Here is a 21848-nt window from a genome sequence, read left to right as displayed (position 1 = left end):
TGTCCTTAAGTCAGATAATTGGTTAATATCTTTTACTGAGTCCATTTTGGGGGAAAGGAAAGTAGCTCTTTGAAATGTGCATAGTTACGTCCCTCGTTTTGTTCAAAGCCTCCTGTGCTCCACTTATCTGTGTTTGAGGTGAGGGTTAGGAAAATGACGAAGCATGTGTGCTTTAAAGTCTGACTGGGCAGCGTGAAATCTGCAGTGTAGACTTGATTTTACTGCCCCACTTCTCATTGCAAACAGCACACACTTCCTAGGGAAGGTTGACTTCTCCTGGCTGGTAGCCAGAAGAACTGGGGCAGCCTGCTAGGCCGGCTTGGCCTTTACTCACCTTGTCCACTAAATGTGTACACCAAGAGTTGATCCTGGTGACCAGCTCGTCTTCTCGATTGTCGATCTTCAGGAGGTGGATGTCATGTGATGCCCCGACAGCATTTACAATCGTGTCTTTGTCGACAAAAAGCTGGTGAGCGAGAAAGATCAAATAAGTGTGTGTCATTAGGCCCTGAGCACAAAGTCAGCTGAAGAGAAAAGGCACACAAGAAGCGGCCGGCCACCTGGCGCCCAGCAGAAAGCCCACCTTTGTGTCAGCGCACTTTTCTCACAGCTTGTCTTCCGGAGACAACACCTCCCAGACCTGAGCAGTGGCAAGTGGTGTGAGAAAGGGCCAGTGAGGGTGTCGACTCTGCAATCCTAGCTGGGAACATGTTTTCTCCAGGGAAAAGGCAGATGGCTCCCTCAGGGTAACCTTCCTCAGGGCATCTGCTCTCACGGTGCTTCTCTCTCGGTTGCCCTCAAGTCTGACTTGCATGAATCCCACAGGCTCGGTGGGAAGCATGAGGCTGGCCGAGGGTCTCAAGGCCCCACAAACCAATGGGTGTACACCCCACATTGTCTCTTCACTGCCCCTCATGTTAACCAAATCAAACCTGCGGTTATACTTGGCGTCCCCTGCCTTCTCTTGTTCCTGACCTTGTTTTTAGTAAAAAGTTGTTAAAAGTGACCACCCTCTAACAGGCCTGGCTGATTCTAGGTGTCCACACTGGCTGCTGTGTGCCTGGCACAGCTGAAAACGAATGGAATCATTTCCCGGATCAGGGGGAGGCTGCCGAAGCACATGGCACATGTGGCTTCCACTGTGGACGGCGGGCTTTGTGATGCCAAGGACAGCAGAGGACCCGAATGTCTACACTTGCGAGAGGACTGCACATGGCTGTGTGCTTTTGTTTCTTCTGGACAGTAGTGGTTAACTTAGTCTCCAAACATGCTCTGTGGAGTTCTGAGAAGCTAATATTTCAGCAAAAAGTATTTGGTCAAATACGTTTGAGAAAGTCTGCACACCCTAGGCCCCTCCTGAACTTCACAGTGCACAAAGCGTTCTTCCAGAGAAGGCTCTGGAAAGTCCTGTGGAAAATACACCCTTCTAGCCTTGTCTCTCTGTTTGCCAGCTTATTTGGCCACAGACTTCTTTTCAGAGTAATGCCTGTTAATGTTTGGTGGAATGCTGCTTTTCTACAGAATCCCACGTGGAAAAGCCAAGCTAGATGATGGGAAGATGCGTATGGGGGCTGACCAGCACAGCACGTGGGGGAAATGACAAGAGGCCATTGAGCTCTTCCTTTGCGCGTAGAAGGTCCCAGGCCAGGCTCTGGGAAGGGTTCAAAGACATGTACAGCCTGCCAGCTGACAAACCTCAGGCAGCGTCCACTGGAGTGGTTATCCCGGTGATTCAGAAACAGCATCTACCCGTCACAAAAAGATCCTCATTCTTCATTTTAAAAAGTGGGTCACATCTGGCCTCCTAAGCCAAGCAGAGAAATCATCCCCCCAAAGTTTGAATATGCAGCTTTGGAAGCTGTGGGCAGTGAAGTCTGCTTAACAGATGAGGTTAGAATTGGTTATGAAAACTGTGACATTTGTAAAACACAAAAGGAATCTGATTTAAAGAAATGATTTTAAAAGGCAAGTTGTTTCTGGACTTCAGGTGGCCCAGAGTGGCAGCTACGTCACTTTGCCCTCTCAGATTCTCCTCCCGTTTCTGCAGGTCAAAGGCACTGAGGCAGAGGTGGGGTGTGCAGAGTCTCCAGGAGCTGCGGCTGGCTCCTGGCTCCCTGAGCCGCGCATCCCACCTCCCACCCTGCTCTGTGGGCTCAGCTTTCAAGACACATTACTTTCAGAGCAACTTCTTTGGGGGCACTTCTGAAAAGGGCTCAGCTGGTCCCCTCCCCAGGACCACCACGATGCTGGTAGCTTAACCATTTGCTGCCCCATGCCCATGTGGGATAGGATCATTCTGTCACACCCGCCCAGGGCACCTGATGACACTGTGGCCCCTCTGCCACAGAGGACCGAGCAGAGATCCCACCCTGCCCATTCCCTGCTTGGCTGATGGGGCAGTGACCTGGGAGCCTGCGGGTCCCAGCCTACGCACGGACTACTGGCCTGGGTACACCCACTGTCACTTGAGCAGACTTTCTGGGGACTCGCAAGTCCTCTCTATGGCCTGGACCTGAGCACTGGCCCTGCCTGTGCAGCCACACGCCCACAGGGATGTTGACAGATTTCAGGGACAGCCTGCCCTGCTGCTGCCTGCTCCAGCTGCAAGGGCTCCCTGCAGCCTGCCGCCCACTCTGTGCCCTTGGCACCGTGGAGGAGTCAGAGCACACGCACCGCCACACTGACCTCACCACAGGCAGCTGTGGACGCTGGGGCCACTCAGAGGCCCTCCCTCACCGCCAGCCCCAGGCTTTCTCCCTGAGCATGTGTTTTCTGCTTTTCCTTCCAAAGCAGAGAAGGACTTTATGATGCAGTTTTGGCCCTAAGTACGGCATGAGCTCATCACTGTCACTCAACTGAACGAGAGTTTTAAAGAGAGGAGCAACCTCATCAGTGTGACTTTTATCATGACATGCTCATCGAAACTCAGGTAACAGGAACCAGATATTTTTCACTCTGGTCCTCACAGCTTGTCATCTTGGGCAGTTTCCCAAACTTGTCTGAGACCCAGCTGAAACCAGCAAAGAGTTAGCCACTGATGACTAAGTATCTAGGTACTAAAGTTTTTTCCTTTTTGCAATTACTGACTATGGCTTTTAGCTGTTTAACCCTCCCATTGTTACCTGTGCTGCTGAGGCAGTATGCTGTCTGACTCCCACTAGGCTCCTACAGATAACGTCTCGCTGGAGCCTGGGTCACCATGGAAAGGGGTGTGAGCTGTTTTTCAGGAATTAGAACTCCTTGTCCACTTCAGGCTGGTTGAGACCACCAACCCAACTGGGCCCACACAGATGTCCCATAGGCGACCTTTGACATCAAGAGGCTAGAAACTCCACCCTCAGATTATGCTAATGCCGCCATTTTGTGAACATGGGTCCTGTGACGAGGCATGGAGTCTGACCGCACTTGCGCGGATTATCAATGACCTCACCTCTCCTCACCTCCCATCACCTCTCTCCACGTTTCAGACTGCCTTGCCCCTACCTCATAAATGTCCCTGAGTCCCTCTTTTCGGGGAAGCAAGTTTGAGGCTCATGCTCTCGCTTCCTCATGTGGCTGCCTTGTGAGTAAACCCTCTCTCTGCTGCAATCTTGTCTCAGTGTTTGGCTTTCTGGGCGGCAGGCAAAAACAAACCCGGCTCAGTAATACAGTCTTACCCAGTTTTCCCATTTGTAAGCTGAGGATGGTAACTGTTGCCTTTGGTGAGGTAAATGAGATCATATTGATGAGGACTATTTTGGGCTGGTTACTTTTAAAAACTGCAGACAGGAAAGAGGCTCTGAAAAGTGGAATTTGCTTGCCCTTTGACGAGAGACATTTACATTTGTAAGGGAGGTCTCCATCTGTGGGGGTGTCTCCCTCTCTGCACCAGGAAGAGGGGGCGATGATCTTATCTCTAGAAACTCTTAATGTCTTGTTTATTGTGCTTGTCTGGTAACCTCATGTAGCTGACTCCCCCCACCACCAACATCCTCCGGGAAGCACAGGACGTCCTGACTTAATCCGGTCTGATTCTTATCTAAAGTTATCGGACCACCCAATAACCAGACCCCCACCTGCACTGATACCATTTTAACGACTTTTTTTTACATATTCTTTCCTTTGTCTTGTAAAGAAGTAACTCACATACCTATGCCTTATAAATTTAGCCCTACCCTCAACCCATGGGGGCAGCAGCTCTTTACTGCCCATGGGTCCTGTCCCCATGCTATTCCACACTATTCTCTAAATAAAAGAGCACTACTGCCAGACCTTGAGAGTCCAAGAAATCTTTCTTCCGACTCCTCTGCTCGCGGAGCCTGCATCAATATGTGAGCATCAGGCTTCACCGCCTGCACGTGGTGAACCCTCAGGGAGCAGAGCTCTGCAGTCAGCGCCCACCCAATCAGCAGGTGCTGAGCGTTCCTGGAGCCACAGGAACAGGTGTCAGATGGCACCAGGCAGAGCATTCTGGGCAGGAGAGAGGGCGGGCCACTGGAAGCATCAGCCCACCCTGCTTGTCTGCCGCTGACTTTCAGGGCCCGCCTTTTTCTGGGTCCTAGTCATTAGGGAGGGAGCATGTTTCAGTCCTGTGCCCACTGGGTGTCACAGACCTGGGAGCCGTGCCATGAGGGACCTACCTCCACACCCCTGAGTGGTCCATCTAGGGGTTCCAGAGTGGGCTCTTGGGGGCAGCCTTACTTCAGGCCTTGGGGAAGATGGCATCTCTGTCTGTCAACAACAGCATTTGGCGGGTGTTTAGGGAGGGAAGTCTAGTGACACAGTGGCCTTGCCACCACACTGCTGTGCTGGGTGTCTGTCGGCCCCCAGATGGAGGCCGTGGGAGCTGGGGACTGCTGGTCTCTGTGTCTACAGGACTTAGCCCACACCCGACAGCAGGGCTCGGTGAGCTCCTGGCGCCTCAGCTGTGCTGTGCACCTTTGCTGGCACTGGGAAGGGGTGTGATGGGTGAAGAGGCCATCCCCGCCTTCTCTTTGAGGCTAGATGCAGTGTGAATAGTCACATAAGCAAATCAATACAAACAAGGTAGCTTGAAATTGTGATAAGGGCTCTGACAACTATAAATGGGGTGTGTGATAGACAATGGCTTTTCAGGAAGGTGATAAGGGAAGACCTCTCCAAAGAGCTGACATTTGAGCTGAGATCTGAAGACAAGGACAAGCCAGACACATGGTGACCTGAGGGAAGAGCATGTCTGCTAGGCGGAATATCAGCTGAAGGGAGCAAGGCTGGTGGCTGAGCATCAGGAGGGAGGAGGTCGCTGAGGCAGGCAGGCCAGGCAGGAGGCTTTGATGGACTAGGGTGAGAGCTGACTCTAAGGGTCATGGGAAGCCATTAGAAGGTGTTATGCAAAAGCGAAAAATGCTATGGTTTGGGCTTTCAAAGGATCTCTCTGGCTGCTATGTGGCGAGCAGCCTGTAAGAAAGCAGCGAGGAGGCCAGCGGTCCAGGCAAAGGACAGTGGTGGCTTGATTTGGTAGTGACATGGAGATGGAGAGACTCTGAGAACCCGGGAGTGGAATGATGAAGGAATGCAAACAGGCTCCTGACAAGAAAGTGTCTGGCCTGGGCCCCTCCGTTGTGGCCTGGGCCCCTTCCCAGAGACAGAACACGCGCTGCTGCCAGACCCAGCGCAGAAGGCTGCAGCCTCCTCAGCACGCAGACCCAGGGGCCAGGCTGACCATCGTCTCTGGATGTTCTGGTGGGAAGTGGGTCAGCATGATGCCGCATCCAGGGTTAAGACGACCTTCAGGGAAATCTCAGGCCTTAGTCTCTATTTGTAACTGCCTCTCTTAGAAAGCGCCAGAAGCCCCACAGAAACGAGCTTTTGGAAACCACCCACTTATCATGAGCTCCTCTTTAGTTGGGCCCCGCTGAGCGCCCCACCACGTGCTTTGTCAGCCTATTTCATCTGCCCACCACCCTTCAAAGGTCTCCTTTTGCAGATAAGGAAACTGAGGCTCCGGGAGATATTCAAGTTTAGTGGAGCCACAGACGTGGGATGGACCACGTCTGTTGTGCATCGGCCAGTGTTGCTGGAGCTCCAGCCCCACCCCGCCCTGCCCAGCCCCACCGCAGTGCTCACTGAGCGCACGTCGTCAGGCAGGTCCTCGTCAAACTCGCCCTTGGCTATTTTCTCGAGGGTATTGATGGAGATCTCCAGGAGCTTCTCATGGTGGTGGTTCTCCAGGTCCCGGCACTGAGCCATCGTGCAGCCAGAAGTTAAGCAAAGGCCAGGGTTGGAGCAGGCCAGGCATGCCCCTGACCTGCGGGCTGGGACCTTCGCAAGCGCTCAGAGGGCCTGGCCATTTCACTAGAGAACAGACTTTGTAAGGCTGAAGGGCAGACTCTGAGGGGCCAGTGCATCATCGCCTTCACAGCCGTCCACCCGCGCACACCAAACCCCAGGGCCATCTTGACTCCCCCCAACCTTGCCTCACACCTGGTCACCACTGACCCTTGGCGCTGGGCTCCTCACAGTGTCCCTCCATTGTCCACTTCTTTCCAATCCATGGCCTATTGACTGGACAGTAGACTAAGAAGCAGTCTCCCCCCGCAGCCCTTCTCCCCACAGCAGCCAAAGTGAGCTCTGACAGCTGCGGGTGGACGGGACCCTATCCCTCTGGGTGTCTATAGCTCTCCAAGGGTGCCCCACCCTATTGTGGCCTAATGGCCTTCTCTTGCACCCAGACTTCTCTGGCTGGTCGTCAGGGCCTTTGCACAGACTGTCTCCTCTGCCTGGAATGTCCTATCTACCTTTCCACCTGGCCCCTCTGGCCCACCATCAGGGAGGCCCCCGGCTCTGGTCTCCAGCTTGGCTGCTACTCATTTATTACCTCCATAACTTGTGTCTCCTGCAGGACTATGGGCCCAGGAGGGCAGGACCAGGGGCTTAATTCTTGGGGGGAGCACAGCAGTTCGTCCCTCACACGACAGGGCCCTGATTTCAGGTAGCAGAAGGGTTGGTCATGCCCCAAATGTTGGCTCCTAACCTTGACATTTGACCTGATGAACTTATGATGAATAATTTGTCAGTGTCTTCAATGTGGAGGTTGCCACACCCCCAGAGTGTGTGTGCCTGCAACACGAGGGAAGGGTGGGGATTCTGGAGTGTTGCCTCCCACTCATTTGAGAACAAACATGCCAAATCTTCTACTGGAAACAACGGACCCCACAAAGCAACCTACTGAGCACCCAAACCTTTGCTCCAGCAAGGCACCTTGTTTTGAGGGTTAGGGAACTCCCTCAGACCCCATGGATCATTCCTTTGAATAGTCCAGTGGTACCAAATCTCCATCCTTTGAAGGTGAGCTTTTTCCCCCCGTGAAAAACTGGAGGTTTTACATTCCTCCAATTTCAAAGGTAGAGATTACCATTAAATAAGCCCTTGATGGAAGGATAGATCTTTCCAGAAATCAAACAGGGCCTAGGTATTTCCAGTAAAAAGTGAAGTGTGATTATAAAGCACTGACTTTTTCCTGTCTCTGCCAAAGTGTTCAGGGACCTGGGGGCAGTGAGTGGGGGCAGGAAGGTGATTCTGCAGGTGGCCGCCTAGAAGGAACCCCACTTATTTGTATCCTGCTTAGTTTGTGAAGAAGCTTTACTTTTCTCTGCCTTTTGTTTAAAATGCAGGCGCTTCCCCCCTCATGCCTCTGGCGGCAGAGGAGCCCGGTGTGGCCTCCCCACGGAGGGTCATCAGGGAAAGGATATAGGCTTTGGACGTTTTCGATAAAGAGTCCCACCAAGTCGATGATGTTTCTTTCAAACATGTTTATGGTCTCCTGGAAATGACAAAGGACACAGTTAACATGCATATTTACACATGAACCTGACTGGCCTAGTGTCAGAGCAAAAGGCACTGCTTAGAACCTAGCCAGTGCCTCCTCTAACCACAGGCCAGGCAGACATGAGCTGATGCTCTCTCCTGACCTCTCTCCCACAGCTCCTTTACTCTCCAGCTATTTTTACTCACCAACCCCTGCATGTTTAATGCAATGCTTTCTCCAGGCCTTTGCACATGCTGATCCCTTTGCCAGGAACACCTACCTGTCCTGGTCCTACAACCCCCCCCCCCCCCCCCCGCCGGCCCCCATACACACACAGAGCTAACGCCCTTCCTTTGGGCTTCTCACTGGCATCCACCCATCACGTCCAGACAAACAGGGAGGGGAGTTGCTGAGAGCGACTGCCTGGGTTGGTACCCCAGCTCCATCAACGTGTGCAATTCTGGGAACATCATTGAACTTCCCTGGGCCTCAACTTCTTCATCTATGAAATGGATTTCCTGTGAGGTACCTGTCTCATGGAGTTGTGGTGAAACTTGAATGAGTTACTTTGCACAAAACGCTTTGCAAGGTACCTGGCAGAGAGGGAACCCTCAGTAATGCCCCAGACCTCTCACCATTCGTGCTGCTGTCTGCATGGCTTCCACCTCCCTCCCCGAAGGCACTCCTGCATTGCTGCGTCCCAGTGCTCAGCAAGGCACCCAGGGCCTAAGTGGGACTTAATGTTGGTTGAGGGAACAGTGGGAGATGCATGGTGGACCTGCTACCCTGTGAGCCCCCAGGATGGGTCACATCCCTGATCTCCCATAGACTCCAGGGGCTGCAGGTGGGCCGAGGGCACAGAGCATCCACATGAACCTGAGTGTAAATATGTGTAAACACTGTTGTAATGAATAAAAATAGGGTCACTGAAAAGCACTCATAGCTTTTTGGCCACTGATCACACAAGTACCACTGACCGTGCATAGGCCCTGGGGTGTTTTGGGATGTTGAAAAGGGAATCTCCCCACTTGAAAAGGTTGGGAGTCACTGCCGTGCCTCCTGCTGCTTTCTGCGGTGCCTGAGCACTCCCCAGTGGGGAGCGAGCATCTGCTTTGTGGTGGGGGAATCCCTCCCGCTTCTGTGATGTCACTTGACACGAGAGGAACTGATTAGGCGCTATCTCTTGGCCCAGCCATGGCAGCATCCAATGAGGTTCGCTCATCACAGCCCTTCAGACTCCCGCCTGTTGTCTTGTGGACACACAGGTTGCTCTGGCCTGGCCGCTGAGGCATTTAGATAGCAGCGCTTTTCATTTCACTACTTAGTGCCCAATTGCAGGCTCCTCGCTTGCCCCAGGATGCAGCGACTACAGGCTGCGATGCCGAGGAGCCTGTGTTTCATGCCCAAGGAGGGGTCCACTTTGTTTTTTGAGCACCCAGATGGCACCATGGGTCTAATAAAAAACCTCTCCCCGCTGAGGCTCTGGGCTCTTCTGGGATAGGGGAGAACATTCCAGAGGAATGTGCTCACCTCTCATTCTGCACAGGACTCATTTGCAATCTAAATGATTGAAATGTATTAAAAGCAAACACAGGACTGCCAAGGAGGAAAGTGTAGTCTGACATGCTAAGGCCACTGGATGCTTCCTGCAGAGGAGCGCCCGTGAAGACTCCAGCTGGCATGTGGTTCTGCAGTTGCATCACCAGGTTCTTAGAGATGAGCCTGGCTGGGCACAGTGGCATCACATCTGTGCCCAGAGGCCTCAGCCTCACCTCCAGTTGCTCTACCAACTGCATCTCTAGCGTCATGAGCACGTTGAACAGTTCCGTGATGTCTCCGCTGTATTCCACTATCTTCTTCTCGAGCTTGGTCAGCTCAGACTCATCTCGAATGGCACTTAGACTCTGGAAACAAAAGCGTGTGCTTTAGGAAGCCACAACTGAGTGTAATTAGTTAATGACAGGCAGCAATTTGGTTTTGAGGGTAAGAACTTGACTGTGGGGTCAGACTGCCCAGGTTCAAATGTCAGCTCTGCCACTTGCCAGCTTTGTGAGCTCGTAAAAGATACTTACCCTCTTCGTGGCTCAAGGCTCCCAGAGGAGACGCTAGCACTAGCAAGTGCTCAATCTGTGTTAGGTCAGATTTTCACTAGTGGTGGCTGCGCCAGGTGGAAGGAGCAATAGCTTTAGAGTTACGTGGACCTGAATCTGAATCCTGTCTGGGCCACTTATTAGCAGTGTGACCTGGAGTGTGCCACTTCCATCTCTAAGCTTCAGTTTCCTCATGTGAGGGGAGACAGCCTCTGCTCCACCAGTCCTGGGACTAGGCAGGCATGTGAGGTCTGGCTCACAGTGGGGCTCCACTAAGAGGGGCTGACAAAAGGCTGCAGCAGGCACAGGTGGAGAGGCACTGGAAACACAGCACAGGTCCAGTCTGTGAGAAAACCAGGTGCTCCACACAGAAGCCCAGTGAGCACGTGGATGCCAGTGGCACACAGATGCCAGCCCGTTTGGAATGAGAGGGTGCTCATGGGCTGGGGAGCACCCTGGGGCCCGAGCCCGGTGCTCAATCCCAGACGTTGACTAACAAAAGGCCTGAGGCCTTGGCCCCTGGATGCAATGTCGACTTGTTTCTGTCAGTATTTGGTATGAGTCATGATGAAGGACAGACTAACTGGACATGATTTGGGGGGTGACTGGTATTTATAATGATGGCTACCCTGTCTGGAGAAAAGTCAGGTTCCATCCCTACCTCAAGCCTTATGTAAAAACAAATCCCTGACAGAGTGAAGATTTAAACATAAAAGATAAAGCCATAAAAGTACTAAAGGAAAAAATGGGGGGTTTTCAATAAATAATCTCCAAGTGGAGAAGTCTTTACTAAGTACAACAAAAGAAAATATTGATAAATTCTACTACATGAAAGTTTAAAAATTCTGAATGGCAAAAGCACCATACACAAAATGACAAGATAAACAAAAAACTGTGAAAAATATTTGCAACTAATTTCACCCACACAAGGCTAATTTCTCAGCCTATAAGGAGCTCCTACAAAGTAATAATTTTTTTTTAAAAAACAAAGAGATACAGAGAGAGAAAGACCAGAAACCAAATAGAAAAATGGGTAAGGGCATATTGTAAGAACAAATCGTTCACAGAACAAGAAATACAAATGTTTGTAAAACGTGTGATGCTCACCCCCACTTAAGAGAAAATAAACACAGACCCCGAGTGTCCCAGATGGACAAAGATGAGCAGGCTGGATAAGGCTGGCCCCCGAGGGAGCGAGGGAGCGAGGGAGCGGGCGGGGCCTGGTGAGGGAGTGGGTGGGGAGCCGGCGGGGAGCCGGCAGGCTGCAGGAGGCGCAGCCTCTGTGGAGTGCAGGTGGGCAAGAAATATGGAAAGCAGAAGGCACAGTTCCACTTCTAGGACTTCATCCTACAGATCACACTTGCTCCAAGTTATGCATTGCAACACTGTTTGAAAGAGCAAAAGGCTGGAAAAAATCTAATCGTCCACCAATGGAGACTGGCTTAATAAACTATGAATCATCCATGCAATGAGATATTTTACAGTTATAAAAAAATAAAGCAATTCAAGTTTTGAAAGGAGCTCCAAGCTGGATAGATAAAATAACAAAGTAAAGAGCAGAACAGTGCCTACTGCATTTTCATCTCACACACACACACACACACACACACAAACTCACACACAGGCTGGAAGCAGACTTGACTGCACCTCCTGGGTACGTTTTTCATTCTGTGTCTGCGCCACACACTTGTGTTACCTATGCACAGTGACTACGACTACACACAGACCACAGACCGTCTGTCATGTATTTTGTGTTGGCTCTGCTCACCTCACTGGTCCCCACTACAGTTCCGTGAGGCGGTTATCTTCACTAAAGAGGAAATGGAGGCCAGGAGAGGGTCACCAGAGAGGGGTCCACCTGAGCATTCTGCTGACCCATTGGCCTTGAGGTGTGACCCGCTGGGCACTGGCAGGGGGCACTGTGTGAGCCCTGGTCTAGTGGGGGTGGTGGGACGAGTGCAGTACAAGCTCAGAGGAGGCGTCCTGTGAGGGGAGGGAACTGGGGGCCTCAGGCCCGTGGAGTCTGTGAACTTTCAAGACAGTGGGCTCAACTTGGGATGAGCACCGGAGGCACTTGGGGAGCTCTGCACAACCCCAGTGCCCGGCTGTCCCCTGGGCTGGGGCATTGGCATGTTGTCAGGTCCCTGCGGATCCCTCTGCAGGCTGGATGAGAACCACTGCTCTGGGCTCTAGGAGAGGAGCATTCCGGTTAGTCAGCTCATCCGAGGTGGCCTTTGAAGGCATCAGCACTGTGGGAGCCATGTGGACCAGCGCCGCAGCAGCAGGGGGGCTGGCCTGCTCTAAGGACACACACCCTGAACGTGAGAAGTGGCACATTAGGGAGTCGGGCTTGGTGCCAGCGAGGGTGTAGCACTGGCTGTGATTTGGCTCATGTTCTGCTTCTCCAGGGGACTTGTTGCTGAGGAGCCAGGCCTGGCCTGGGGCTTCAGGAGGAGCTGGCCGGCTGACATCCAGGCATCCCAAATCTAGTGGCTACAGGAACCAGGTAAGAAATGTCAGGGAGGATGTGCCAGCCTTGACTGGGGGACCGGGGACTGGAGACGCAGCCTTTCTAGAGGGGACAACCGCTGCTCAGGCTGTGAAGACAGCTGCCTCCAGAGAAGCTGGCAACCACATTTTTCTGTGAGATCTTCCCATTTTTAATGTCAGCAGGATGTTCAAAATGTTTTAAAACCCTCTACTGGCCAAACAAAACACACATGTGAGCCAAATGTGCTCCTCTGTTGACAGGTCTGAACTCCTGCAGTAACACCCCTCCCTATAAGCTAATGATGAGGGTCCGGAGTCGAATCACAGGCCTATGGCCGCTGGTGAGGCTGATGAGACGAGGCGGGCTGGTGCTGGGAGGGCTGAAGCACAGGGGAGCCCATCCCCAACCGCATTGTACGTGCCCTGCATCATCGGGGGATTTTGCTCTACTTTAAACTAGGAGTTCTCAAGCAGGAGTGACTTTACGGGCTCCTGGAAGCTCCTGACGCTGCAGGCAAGCGTCGACATACTTGGTGTGTGTGAGCAGTTTTTTGCGGAGAAAGAAGGTCCATAGCTTTCCTTAGAGTCTCACAAAGACCTGTGATTTAGGACAGCCTAGGAATCCGGTCTTTGAAAGTAACGCTAAGTAAAAGGAACAGTTTCCACCAAGTCCACACAGCCCCTGCCACACGGCCTAGGCCGGCAGAGCCTCCTCCCTCGGGCAGCCTTCCCTGTGAGCCTCAGCCCAGTTAAGGTGCCCCGCGCTTCCCTCCCGCAGGGTGCTGGCGACCGCGATGGGGAAGGCCTGTCTGCGCCCCGCCAGATGGGTGCACTTAAGGGCAGAAGCCACGTCCAGCATGGCTCCTAGGGTGGGGCACAGAGCCGGGCTCAGAAAACATCTGTTAGATGAACAACTGAACAAAAGAAAAGTAGTAGTTGTCGTCATGCCGTAATAGCAGTGGTAATAAAAACACCACTATTAACAGGAATGATGATGCTACCTTGAACCCTGGGGCCCACCTAAAGTGAAGCAACCCACAGGCCCCATGCTAGGCTCGGCCCGGCACAGCTGTGGTTGGTGGTGCTGGTGGAAGGCTGAACCTTGGCTCTGCCACTGAGCTGTGTGATCCCTGGCAAATGGGGACAATGACCACGGGCCTCAGGGGTTGTCAGAGGTACAGGGGCTGCAGTCCCTCCAGGAGGCCAGGCCCACGTCAGCACCTGGAGCAGGAGGCAGGAAGGGGGAGGGGAGGGGTGGAGCCTACTAGCAAGTGCTTTTCCTCGAACTTGGCGATCTTGTGCTTGCCCTGCTCCTGGTTTTCCTGGATGGCCTCGTGGATACACTCATTGAAGGTGTCAAGCTCCACTTTCCGCTTCTCTTGCTGTTTCAGGCCATACTCGAAAATGTTCAGGCAGATGATGACAAATTTGTCCTTGTAGGTGAGTGGCTGTTAAGGAAGCTGGACGCTGTCTCAGGGGCAGGTTGTGGGGAGGGCACAGGACGAGGGTGGTGGGAACTCCCGCTCAGGGCCAGGAGTCAGGATTTGGAGTACAACGTGGTGGTTGGGCATCTCCACACTCAGTCTGAGGGATCCAGGAATGGGACCCGTGTGAGGGTAGGAGGCAGAGGGAGGGGAGGAGACCACAGGGCAGAGGAGAGACATGCTAAGCAAAGCTCCAGAAGAGACCCTGGAGGGACCTAGGGAGCCAGGGGGGCACTGGGAGCCCAGGGGAAGCCACGCCCGGCCAGGGAGCCAAGCAGTAAGCATGTTCGCCTCTGGTGTGTAGGCCAGAGGGCCTTTGTCAAGGTCCTGTCTTTGAGGGTAACCGCAGAGGTGGGGGACTATGGGCTTGAAGCAGAGGTTCAGGCTGAAGTCGTGGCCATGCTGCTGCTTCTCCCTGGAAAGTCACTTCACCTCTCGGGGCCTCAGTTTCCTCATCTGCAGCATGAGGGCAGGACCGAACCTGCGGTGTGGAGGTCAGGCAGGTGCTGCAGCTGAGATGTAAGCGCAGGTCACCCAGCTGTCAGGAGGCAGAGCCAGGCTGGGAGCCCCTCTCTCTGGCCCAGAGTCCTGCTCTTCACCTTCTGCTCAGTCCCATGCCCCCAACCCTTTTCAGAATGTTAGTTATTATTTTTTTTTTATGCTGAGGAGGATTCACCCTGAGCTAACGCCTGTTGCCAATCTTCATTTTGCCTGTGGGTCACCACCACAGCAAGGCCACTGCTGAATGGTGTAGGTCCATACCTGGGATCTGAACCCAGGCTGCTGAGGCAGAGTGTGCCAAACTCAACCACTAGGCCACAGGGCTGGCCCCCCAAGAATGTTGCATTTTTAAGAGTGAGTTTCTCTCTACCCAGCGAGGTAGCTCCACAGACCCTCTCTGTGACTCACTGCCTCCTCTCCGCACTATCCATCTATCCTGAGTCCTCAGCTTTCAGTTTAAGCCAGCTGCAGGTCACCATGGCCACGGCCTTGATGACAAGTGCAGATCACATCCTCTGGGCTCCCACCAACCGAGAAAGGATGCAGGCTCTTAGACCCACAGACTAGGGTTCAAATCTCAGAACTGTGTGACCCTGGACAAGTCAACCTCTTCGAGCTTAGCTTCTCCAACTATAAAGTGGAATTAATAGCACATATCTAATAGGGAGTTGAGAAAATTATAAATAGTGTATGCAAAGCTCACAGCAGGAACAAGCATATATGAGCAATGAGGATTAGTGCCATGGATACACATCTCAATCAATTTTCCACTGCTGACAACCTGGCTTGTCAAGCACGACAGACCTGTGCCATGCTGACCAGACACACAGGTGTCCCCTGGAACCTTGACAGCACTTCCCCAAGCAGCTCAGCTGACCTGGCTCTGCACTGCCTCTTGCGTACGTTGCCCAAAGTGGGGGTTTTACCTTCCAGGGTCTCACAAGAGAGATGGGGAAACTGAGGCCCGGAGTGGAAAGGGACTTGCCCCAGGCAGGGGCAGGTGGATGGCATGGGGCCCAGGCTCTGCCAGAGGAGGTGGCTGTGAACTTGGAAGGATATGCCTCAAGGAGCTCACTCACACCAGGCAGGCAGGTCAGCTTGCTGCCCTCCACATCCTCAGCATACATGCTGTCAAACAGGAAGGAGCCGTTCAGGTGCTCAACGAATGCAGCCTGCAGTGGGAAACACAGCTGGCTCAGGCCGGCTCAGGATGGATTCATCCCACACGCTCCGGGGGAGGGCTCTCTAGGCGGGACCCTGTGCTGGGCACTGGGGCTGGTGGACGCTTCATGGAGACAGGGCCACTGCACTTGGGCTTTAGCCCTCCAGGAAGGCGGGGGGGGGGGGGGGGGGGGGGGGTGGTAAGGACGTGGGCAAAGGGCCTGGCACATGCGGAGCTCCAGAGGCATATAACTGAAAGTCACACACGGTTTGGTCTGGCTGGAGGGAGGGGTGGGGACTGCAAGGAGGAAAGAATCCAAGGCCGGTGCTGAGTAAAGGAGTTGAATCTTCCTGGCTGCCATGGGGAAAGGCCTAAGGATTTTAAGAAAAGGAGCTGCCCTGACAGAATGTTTCAGCACAATCTCCCCCCCTCACGCCCCGCAGGCAGGGATGCCCGTGAGGAGACAAGGCACGTGGGGTCTGGGCTAAGATGGAGCTGGGCCTGCAGGAAGGTGGCAGGCAGGCCATGGTGACCGGGCTTGGGCCTTGCCAATGGGGCATGATTTCCGTGCTCCATGAGAGCCAGGCATGGCTGCACAGCATCTGTTTTCAATCAAAAGACGGGTTTTGGGGCTTGGGTCCTGCTGACCTTCGTTGAACTGGGCCGACGCCCTGTGGCCAGCAACCTTGAGCAGGGGCAGGGAGCGGTGGGGAGCAGGGCTCCTCCAGGCGGAGCATACCTTGTGCTCCTCCAGCTCCTCCCGCCGGGCCTGCTCATCCTCCAGCCGCGCCTGGATCAGGTTTTCCCGGTGCTTCAGCTCGTCAATGCTGTACTGGTGCTTCATCTCTGCCAGCTCTTTCTGATAGGGAAAGAGGAAGTGGCATCATTACCAGGGCACATCTGGTCCCTCTGAGCCATGTGGGCCTGTGCCATCCTGTGGCCTCCCAAGCGTGGGTGGGCATTTGGATGGGTCCCCTTTTAGAGGCTGTGTGGACAAGAATGGCTCTTTCCAAGTATTCTAAGGGAAATCAGGGAAGGACCAAGAGGAGTGGGGGGCTGAGGGGGACAGCATGGCAGGCCGAGGATCTGAAGGGCGTCTGTGGGGGTGGGGGCCACGGTGATGAGTGCCCAAATGCACAGCCTCACTTGCTCCCCACCGCCCTCCTCAGCAGGTGTCTGCCTCTCTTTCAAGAGTGAGAACAAGTTGCAGGTCTGGTCACAAGGGTCTTGGCCCTTGGCTCTGTGCTCTGCCACCTCTTGGCTCCCCACACCCCTCTAGTGCACCCTCTGCAGCTGCCAGAGACTGCGGGCACCACTAGGGCTCAGCCCTCACCCTTCCCAGCTCCCTCTGCACACCCAGGTGATCTGACGCGTGCCAAGGCTTCAAGCACAAGCAGTGCCCACCTCCATCCTAGGACGACAACTGGGGCTCTGCCACCAGCCTAGACTCCAGCTCTGAGCACCAGACTTGAGCTTCTGATGGCCTCACACCCCCTGGCTGCCTCAAGAGCACTGCCAGCTCACCATGTCCAAGATAGACCTCTGTCCTCCCAGAGTCCTGTGGAGGTGAGTGGCGCCCCACCAGCCCGCACCCGAGCCAGCATCAGACCCAGGCTGTGCCCAGGCCTGTCCGTGCTACCTCTGGATCGCCCCTCTAATCTGTCACATCATGTTGTGCCAGGACCCCTGCCTCAGCCTCCTAGCTGGCCTCCCCCATGCACCCCGTCCCCAGCAAGCAGCCAGAGCAATGTGTGTTAAATGCAAACCTGATTTTGTCAGCTCCTCGCTTACCTTCTATGGCTTCCTCTTGGCCGTAGGGTAATGCTAAGCTCCTGCTGTGGCCTGCAAAGCCCTGCCTCCCTCCCCTTCTCTCCAGCTCTCCAAGCTCCAGCCACTGGCCTGCTCACAGTGCTGCCTCCTGATACAGGGCCTTTGAATGTGCTCTGCCTTCTGCCTGGGCCACTCCTTCACAAAGCCAACTCCTGCCCGTCCTGTAGATCCCAGCTCAAAACCACTCCCCTGGGGAAGCCACCCTATAACCACCAACCCCCATCCTGTACATCTCAGCTCATGTCCTTCCCTCCTGATATTTTCATGTATCTGTGGGATGATCTAATTGTCTGTCTCTCTTCCTGGCATGTTGGCTCCACAAAGGAAGGCAGTGGCTTCCCCAGGGCCCGTACAATTCCAGATCCTGAGCTTTCCTTCCAATGTCCCAGCCTCACGCCCAAACATGATGCTAGTACAGGAATCAGTGTAGTTTTATGCTTTAACTTGGGCCTTGGCTGCAAACAGCTTAAATTGCACAAAGTTAAATCCTTCTAAAGATCACTTATTATTCAATGAGCTGTACATTTACATTGTTTCCTTACATACTTATACTTCAATAAATGCCTACATTTTTAAATATCTCTAGTATCCAGCGCCTCCTCTCCTCTCCATTCCCATAGCCTTCCCTGGGTGGGGCCACCATCACCCCCTCTCTCTGTCTCTCTCAGGACCACAGCCTCCCCCTCCCTGTCCCACATCTCTCCTCCTACATCCTCTCTTCCCCACACCCGTCACCGGATCCCTGCACTGCTGATCATATCATGAATTCTGCTGAAAACTGCTCAGGATTCTCCTTGGGCCTCCACCTTCAACAGGACAAACCCTAAATCGCAGCGTGGCCCTGCTGACTGGTCCCTGCCCCTCTTGCTTGTCTCCCTGCTCCCCACACAAAGCGCCCCAAGCTTACAGCCCCTGCCCATTCTGTGCTCTGCTGGGACTCTCCTCTGTTCCTCAGCACCGGACTGAGGGGAGGGCCAGCCGTCAGGCACAGTCCAGGGCTTCAACTTAAAAGTGGCCCCATGGGAACGGGGGGGAGCCCTCAGGGAGAGCTCCACGGAGCTGGGAGGCACCCGAGAGCCTGACCTTGGCCCCGGGTCAGCCTGCGGCTAGGCCTGGTTGTCCTGCTGCCCAAGCTCTACAGCACCAAGAGGCGGGGGCTTGGGGCAGGCTGTGGCTGGCCCGAGGACAGGCAGTACTACATGCAGACAGGGGAGTTTGAGGTGTCCCTGCTTTGCAGAACTCTGCTCTTACAACCTTTTACTAATTGTCTACCTTGAGGCTTCTAGGCAAGTCTCTGAATAGTGAAAGGAGCCTTTGTTTCCTCTCGGCACAATGGGGATGCCCAGGTTGTGCTGCCTGCCCTTTATGGAAACTTCTAGGGACCAAGGAGAAAATGCCTGGGGAGGGGCTTTGGAACTGTGCAGTGTTAGGCTGTCCCATGGTTTTATAATGAGCGAAACACACCCCCCAACAGCTCATTAGCCTATTCCAAGCATTTGAGCCCATGTTGCCTTTCAAATTATTGTCTAGGGGCCGGCCCGGTGGCGCAGCGCTTAACTGTGCATGTTCTGCTTCAGCAGCCCAGGATTCACTGGTTCGGATCCCGGGTGCGGGCATGGCACTGCTTGGCAAGCCATGCTGTGGTAGGCATCCCACGTATAAAAAAGTAGAGGAAGATGGGCACAGATGTTAGCTCAGGGCTAGGCTTCCTCAGCAAAAAGAGGAGGACTGGCAGTAGTTAGCTCAGAGCTAATCTTCCTCAAAAAAAAAAAGGGGGGAGCCGGCCTGGTGGCGCAGCAGTTAAGTTCGCACATTCCGCTTCTTGGCGGCCTGGGGTTCACCAGTTCGGATCCCAGGTGCAGACGTGGCACCGCCTCGCAAAAGCCATGCTGTGGCAGGCGTCCAACGTATGAAAAATAGAGGAAGATGGGCATGGATATTAGCTCAGGGCAGTCTTCCTCAGCAAAAAGAGGAGAATTGGCAGCAGTTAGCTCAGGGCTAATCTCCCTCAAAAAAAAAAAAACTTACTGTCTAAACGAAAAAATAAGACTTCAGAATTTTTAGAATTCAAAATCTCAGATTCTTGTACTGTTAGGGGATGAAAGAAAGCCCCCACAATGTCTCTGTGGACCTCCCACGAAGGCGCCGATGAGTGGAGGGCTCCACATTTGTAAGGCAGCACGGTCCACCAAGGGGCTGGGCTCTGCCCCACAGTCCAGGCTGGGTAAGGTCAGCATTGAGACCTGTGGGCCAGCTTTCCTCCCTGCTTCCGCTGGCTCTCTTGGGTGCTCCCCCATCACCTCAGCGCAACCAAACAGGCTCCTTTCTCCCAGGAAAGGTACCAGCTTCCTGTGAGGAGTGGACAGGTCACACAGTCCTCAGTTTCCTTAGCACCCACTATGCAGAGACATCCTGGTCTTGCTACCAAAGTCCTCACAACTGGGCCAGCTTCTTTTTTTCCAATGAGGAAAGTACCCACAAACTGATCACACCAGAAAGAGCGAGAAACAAGTGAAAGGGGACCAGCTCATAGCAGAGGAAGTGGGAAAGAGGCATGCAGCGGACAGACCAGCTAGCGGACAGACCAGCCACTGGACGGGGGAAAGGCCCTCCTTGCCGAGTGAGCCCCACACAGGGGCTGAAAGCATGGGCTCTGCTGCCAGACTGCCTGGGTCCCATTCCCAGCTTGCCCACCACTGGCTGTGAGCTCCCAGGGTGGGTCATCTCCCTGTGACAACTCTCCATCGGCAAGCTGCAGATGAGAGCAGGCCTGCCTCACAGGTTGTGCTGAAATGACACAATGTGCTTGGTGCGTAAGTGCACAAGAGCAGCTAGCTGTTAACATTGCTCCCAGGTCACACAGAGGAGGGGAGATTCTGGCTCTGCCATGAGCTGCTGATGCTGGCTAATTGCTGAACCTCACTTGGTCTCCTGAACTTCTTTGTCCAGAAAACCAGACAGTACAGGATGGCTGTGAGGTGGAGGGGGCGTGGCTGCCGTGAGCACACTAGACAGTTCCCACCAGGCTTCTGCAGCAATCACAGACAGAGGCAGGTAAAAGGGGGTAGGAAGAGGGAGCTGCCCTTTCTCTCCTCTTCGTGCGGACGGGGAGTTCCACCTCAGTGCCCCTTTCCATAGAACCTGGGGTGCCTAAAGACTGACTCACAGAGCTCGGAGACCCAGAGGGAGACACTTGCCATGTGGTCGTCAATGCGCCGGAAGTCCAGGTACACGAGGTCGGGAAGGTAGGCACAGATGAACATCTTGTAATCCTCTGCCTCGGCGATGGGGTTCCCAGAGAGGCTGAGTGTCCTCAGGTCCTTGAACCGCCGCAGGTAGATGATCTGTGGAGAAAGGCCCACTTTCTTGGCTGCTGCAGGCCTTAAAACGTACCTGGCAGCCCATGTCCTCTGTACTCTGCTGGAGTTTGCAGCCTGGCCACAGTGCCTTCAGCACTGGGTGGAGTGACAGGCGTGGAGGAAGCTCAGGAGTTCCAGGCTGGATGCTGTACTGAGGCCTTCGGTCAGGCATGGGCTTTCCAAAGAATCAGCAGACCTGGGTTCAAATGCTGATTATAGGACCTTGGTCACGCTACCTAACATCTGTGAGCCTCAATTCCCATGTGTAAAATGGGTATGAGGATGTTATGTCTGTTACAGGTGTTGTAAGTGATGCGGGGTCGGTGAGCCGAGGAGTCGAAAGAAAGATTTCTTAAACTCTCAAGATCTGGCAGTAGTGCTCTTTTATTCAGAGAATAGTGTGGAATAGCATGGGGACAGGACCCATGGGCAGTCAGAGCTTCTGCTGCCGCTGCTTCTGCTGCCCCCGCTGGCATGGGGACAGAGCCCATGGGCAGGCAGAGCCGCTGCTGCTGCCCCCGCTGGCATGGGGACAGGACCCATGGGCAGGCAGAGCTCCTGCTGCTGCTGCTTCTGCTGCCCCCGCTGGCATGGGGACAGGACCCATGGGCAGGCAGAGCTGGTGCGTGGGGACAAGACCCACGGGCAGTCAGAGCTCCTGCTGCTGCCCCGAGTTGAGGGTTAGGGCTAAATTTAAGGCATAGGTATATGATTCATCTCTTTACAAGACAAAGGAAAGAACATGAAAAAAAGTTAAAATGGTATCAGTGCAGGTGGGGTCTGGTCATTGGGTGATCCCATGACTTTTAGACAAGAATCAAATCGGGTTAAGTAAAGGTCAGAAGCCACCACCCTAAATCAGTTACATGAGATTGCCAGACAGCAACCAACTTAAGTTCTTGCCTCTGGCATTGATTAAGAGCTTCTAGAGATAAGACCATCCCCCCTTCTTCCTGGCACAGAGAGGGAGGCATCTTCACAGATAAAGGTTTCCCTTAGAAATGTAAATGTTTCCCAACAAAGGGGCAAACAAATTCCACTCCTTGGAGCCTGAATCTCATGTGTAGTTTTAAAACTAACCAGCCTAAAAATCCTCATCATAAGCCATTTTAAAATTAAGCAGCCTAAAAATCCTCATCAGTAAGGACCAAAGGAGATCAGCTATGA

The 21848-nt window shown here is 53.7% G+C and overlaps 1 protein-coding gene across 10 annotated transcripts in view; it reads right to left on the bottom strand.

Annotated features, from left to right (window-relative positions):
* The window catches only part of DRC3 (dynein regulatory complex subunit 3), a 39449-nt gene that overhangs the window by 332 nt on the left and 17269 nt on the right, over positions 1 to 21848 (bottom strand). For 5 of the 10 annotated variants that reach the window (XM_044746091.2, XM_070482247.1, XM_044746090.2 and 2 more), the window contains 8 exons: positions 20520 to 20666; positions 16232 to 16351; positions 15390 to 15502; positions 13611 to 13785; positions 9538 to 9669; positions 7710 to 7780; positions 6085 to 6208; positions 335 to 466 (listed from right to left, as the gene is read on the bottom strand). In XM_044746091.2, the coding sequence (XP_044602026.1) occupies positions 335 to 466; positions 6085 to 6208; positions 7710 to 7780; positions 9538 to 9669; positions 13611 to 13785; positions 15390 to 15502; positions 16232 to 16351; positions 20520 to 20666 (1014 nt within the window). Of the gene's footprint in view, positions 1 to 334; positions 467 to 6084; positions 6209 to 7709; positions 7781 to 9537; positions 9670 to 13610; positions 13787 to 15389; positions 15503 to 16231; positions 16352 to 20515; positions 20667 to 21848 lie in introns of all 10 variants that reach the window. The other 5 variants (XM_070482243.1, XM_070482240.1, XM_070482245.1 and 2 more) reach the window with 2 other exon arrangements.

The sequence above is a fragment of the Equus asinus genome, chromosome 13, assembly GCF_041296235.1.
Source record: "Equus asinus isolate D_3611 breed Donkey chromosome 13, EquAss-T2T_v2, whole genome shotgun sequence".
NCBI lineage: Eukaryota > Metazoa > Chordata > Mammalia > Perissodactyla > Equidae > Equus > Equus asinus.
This window is presented reverse-complemented; position numbering and strand designations above follow the sequence as displayed.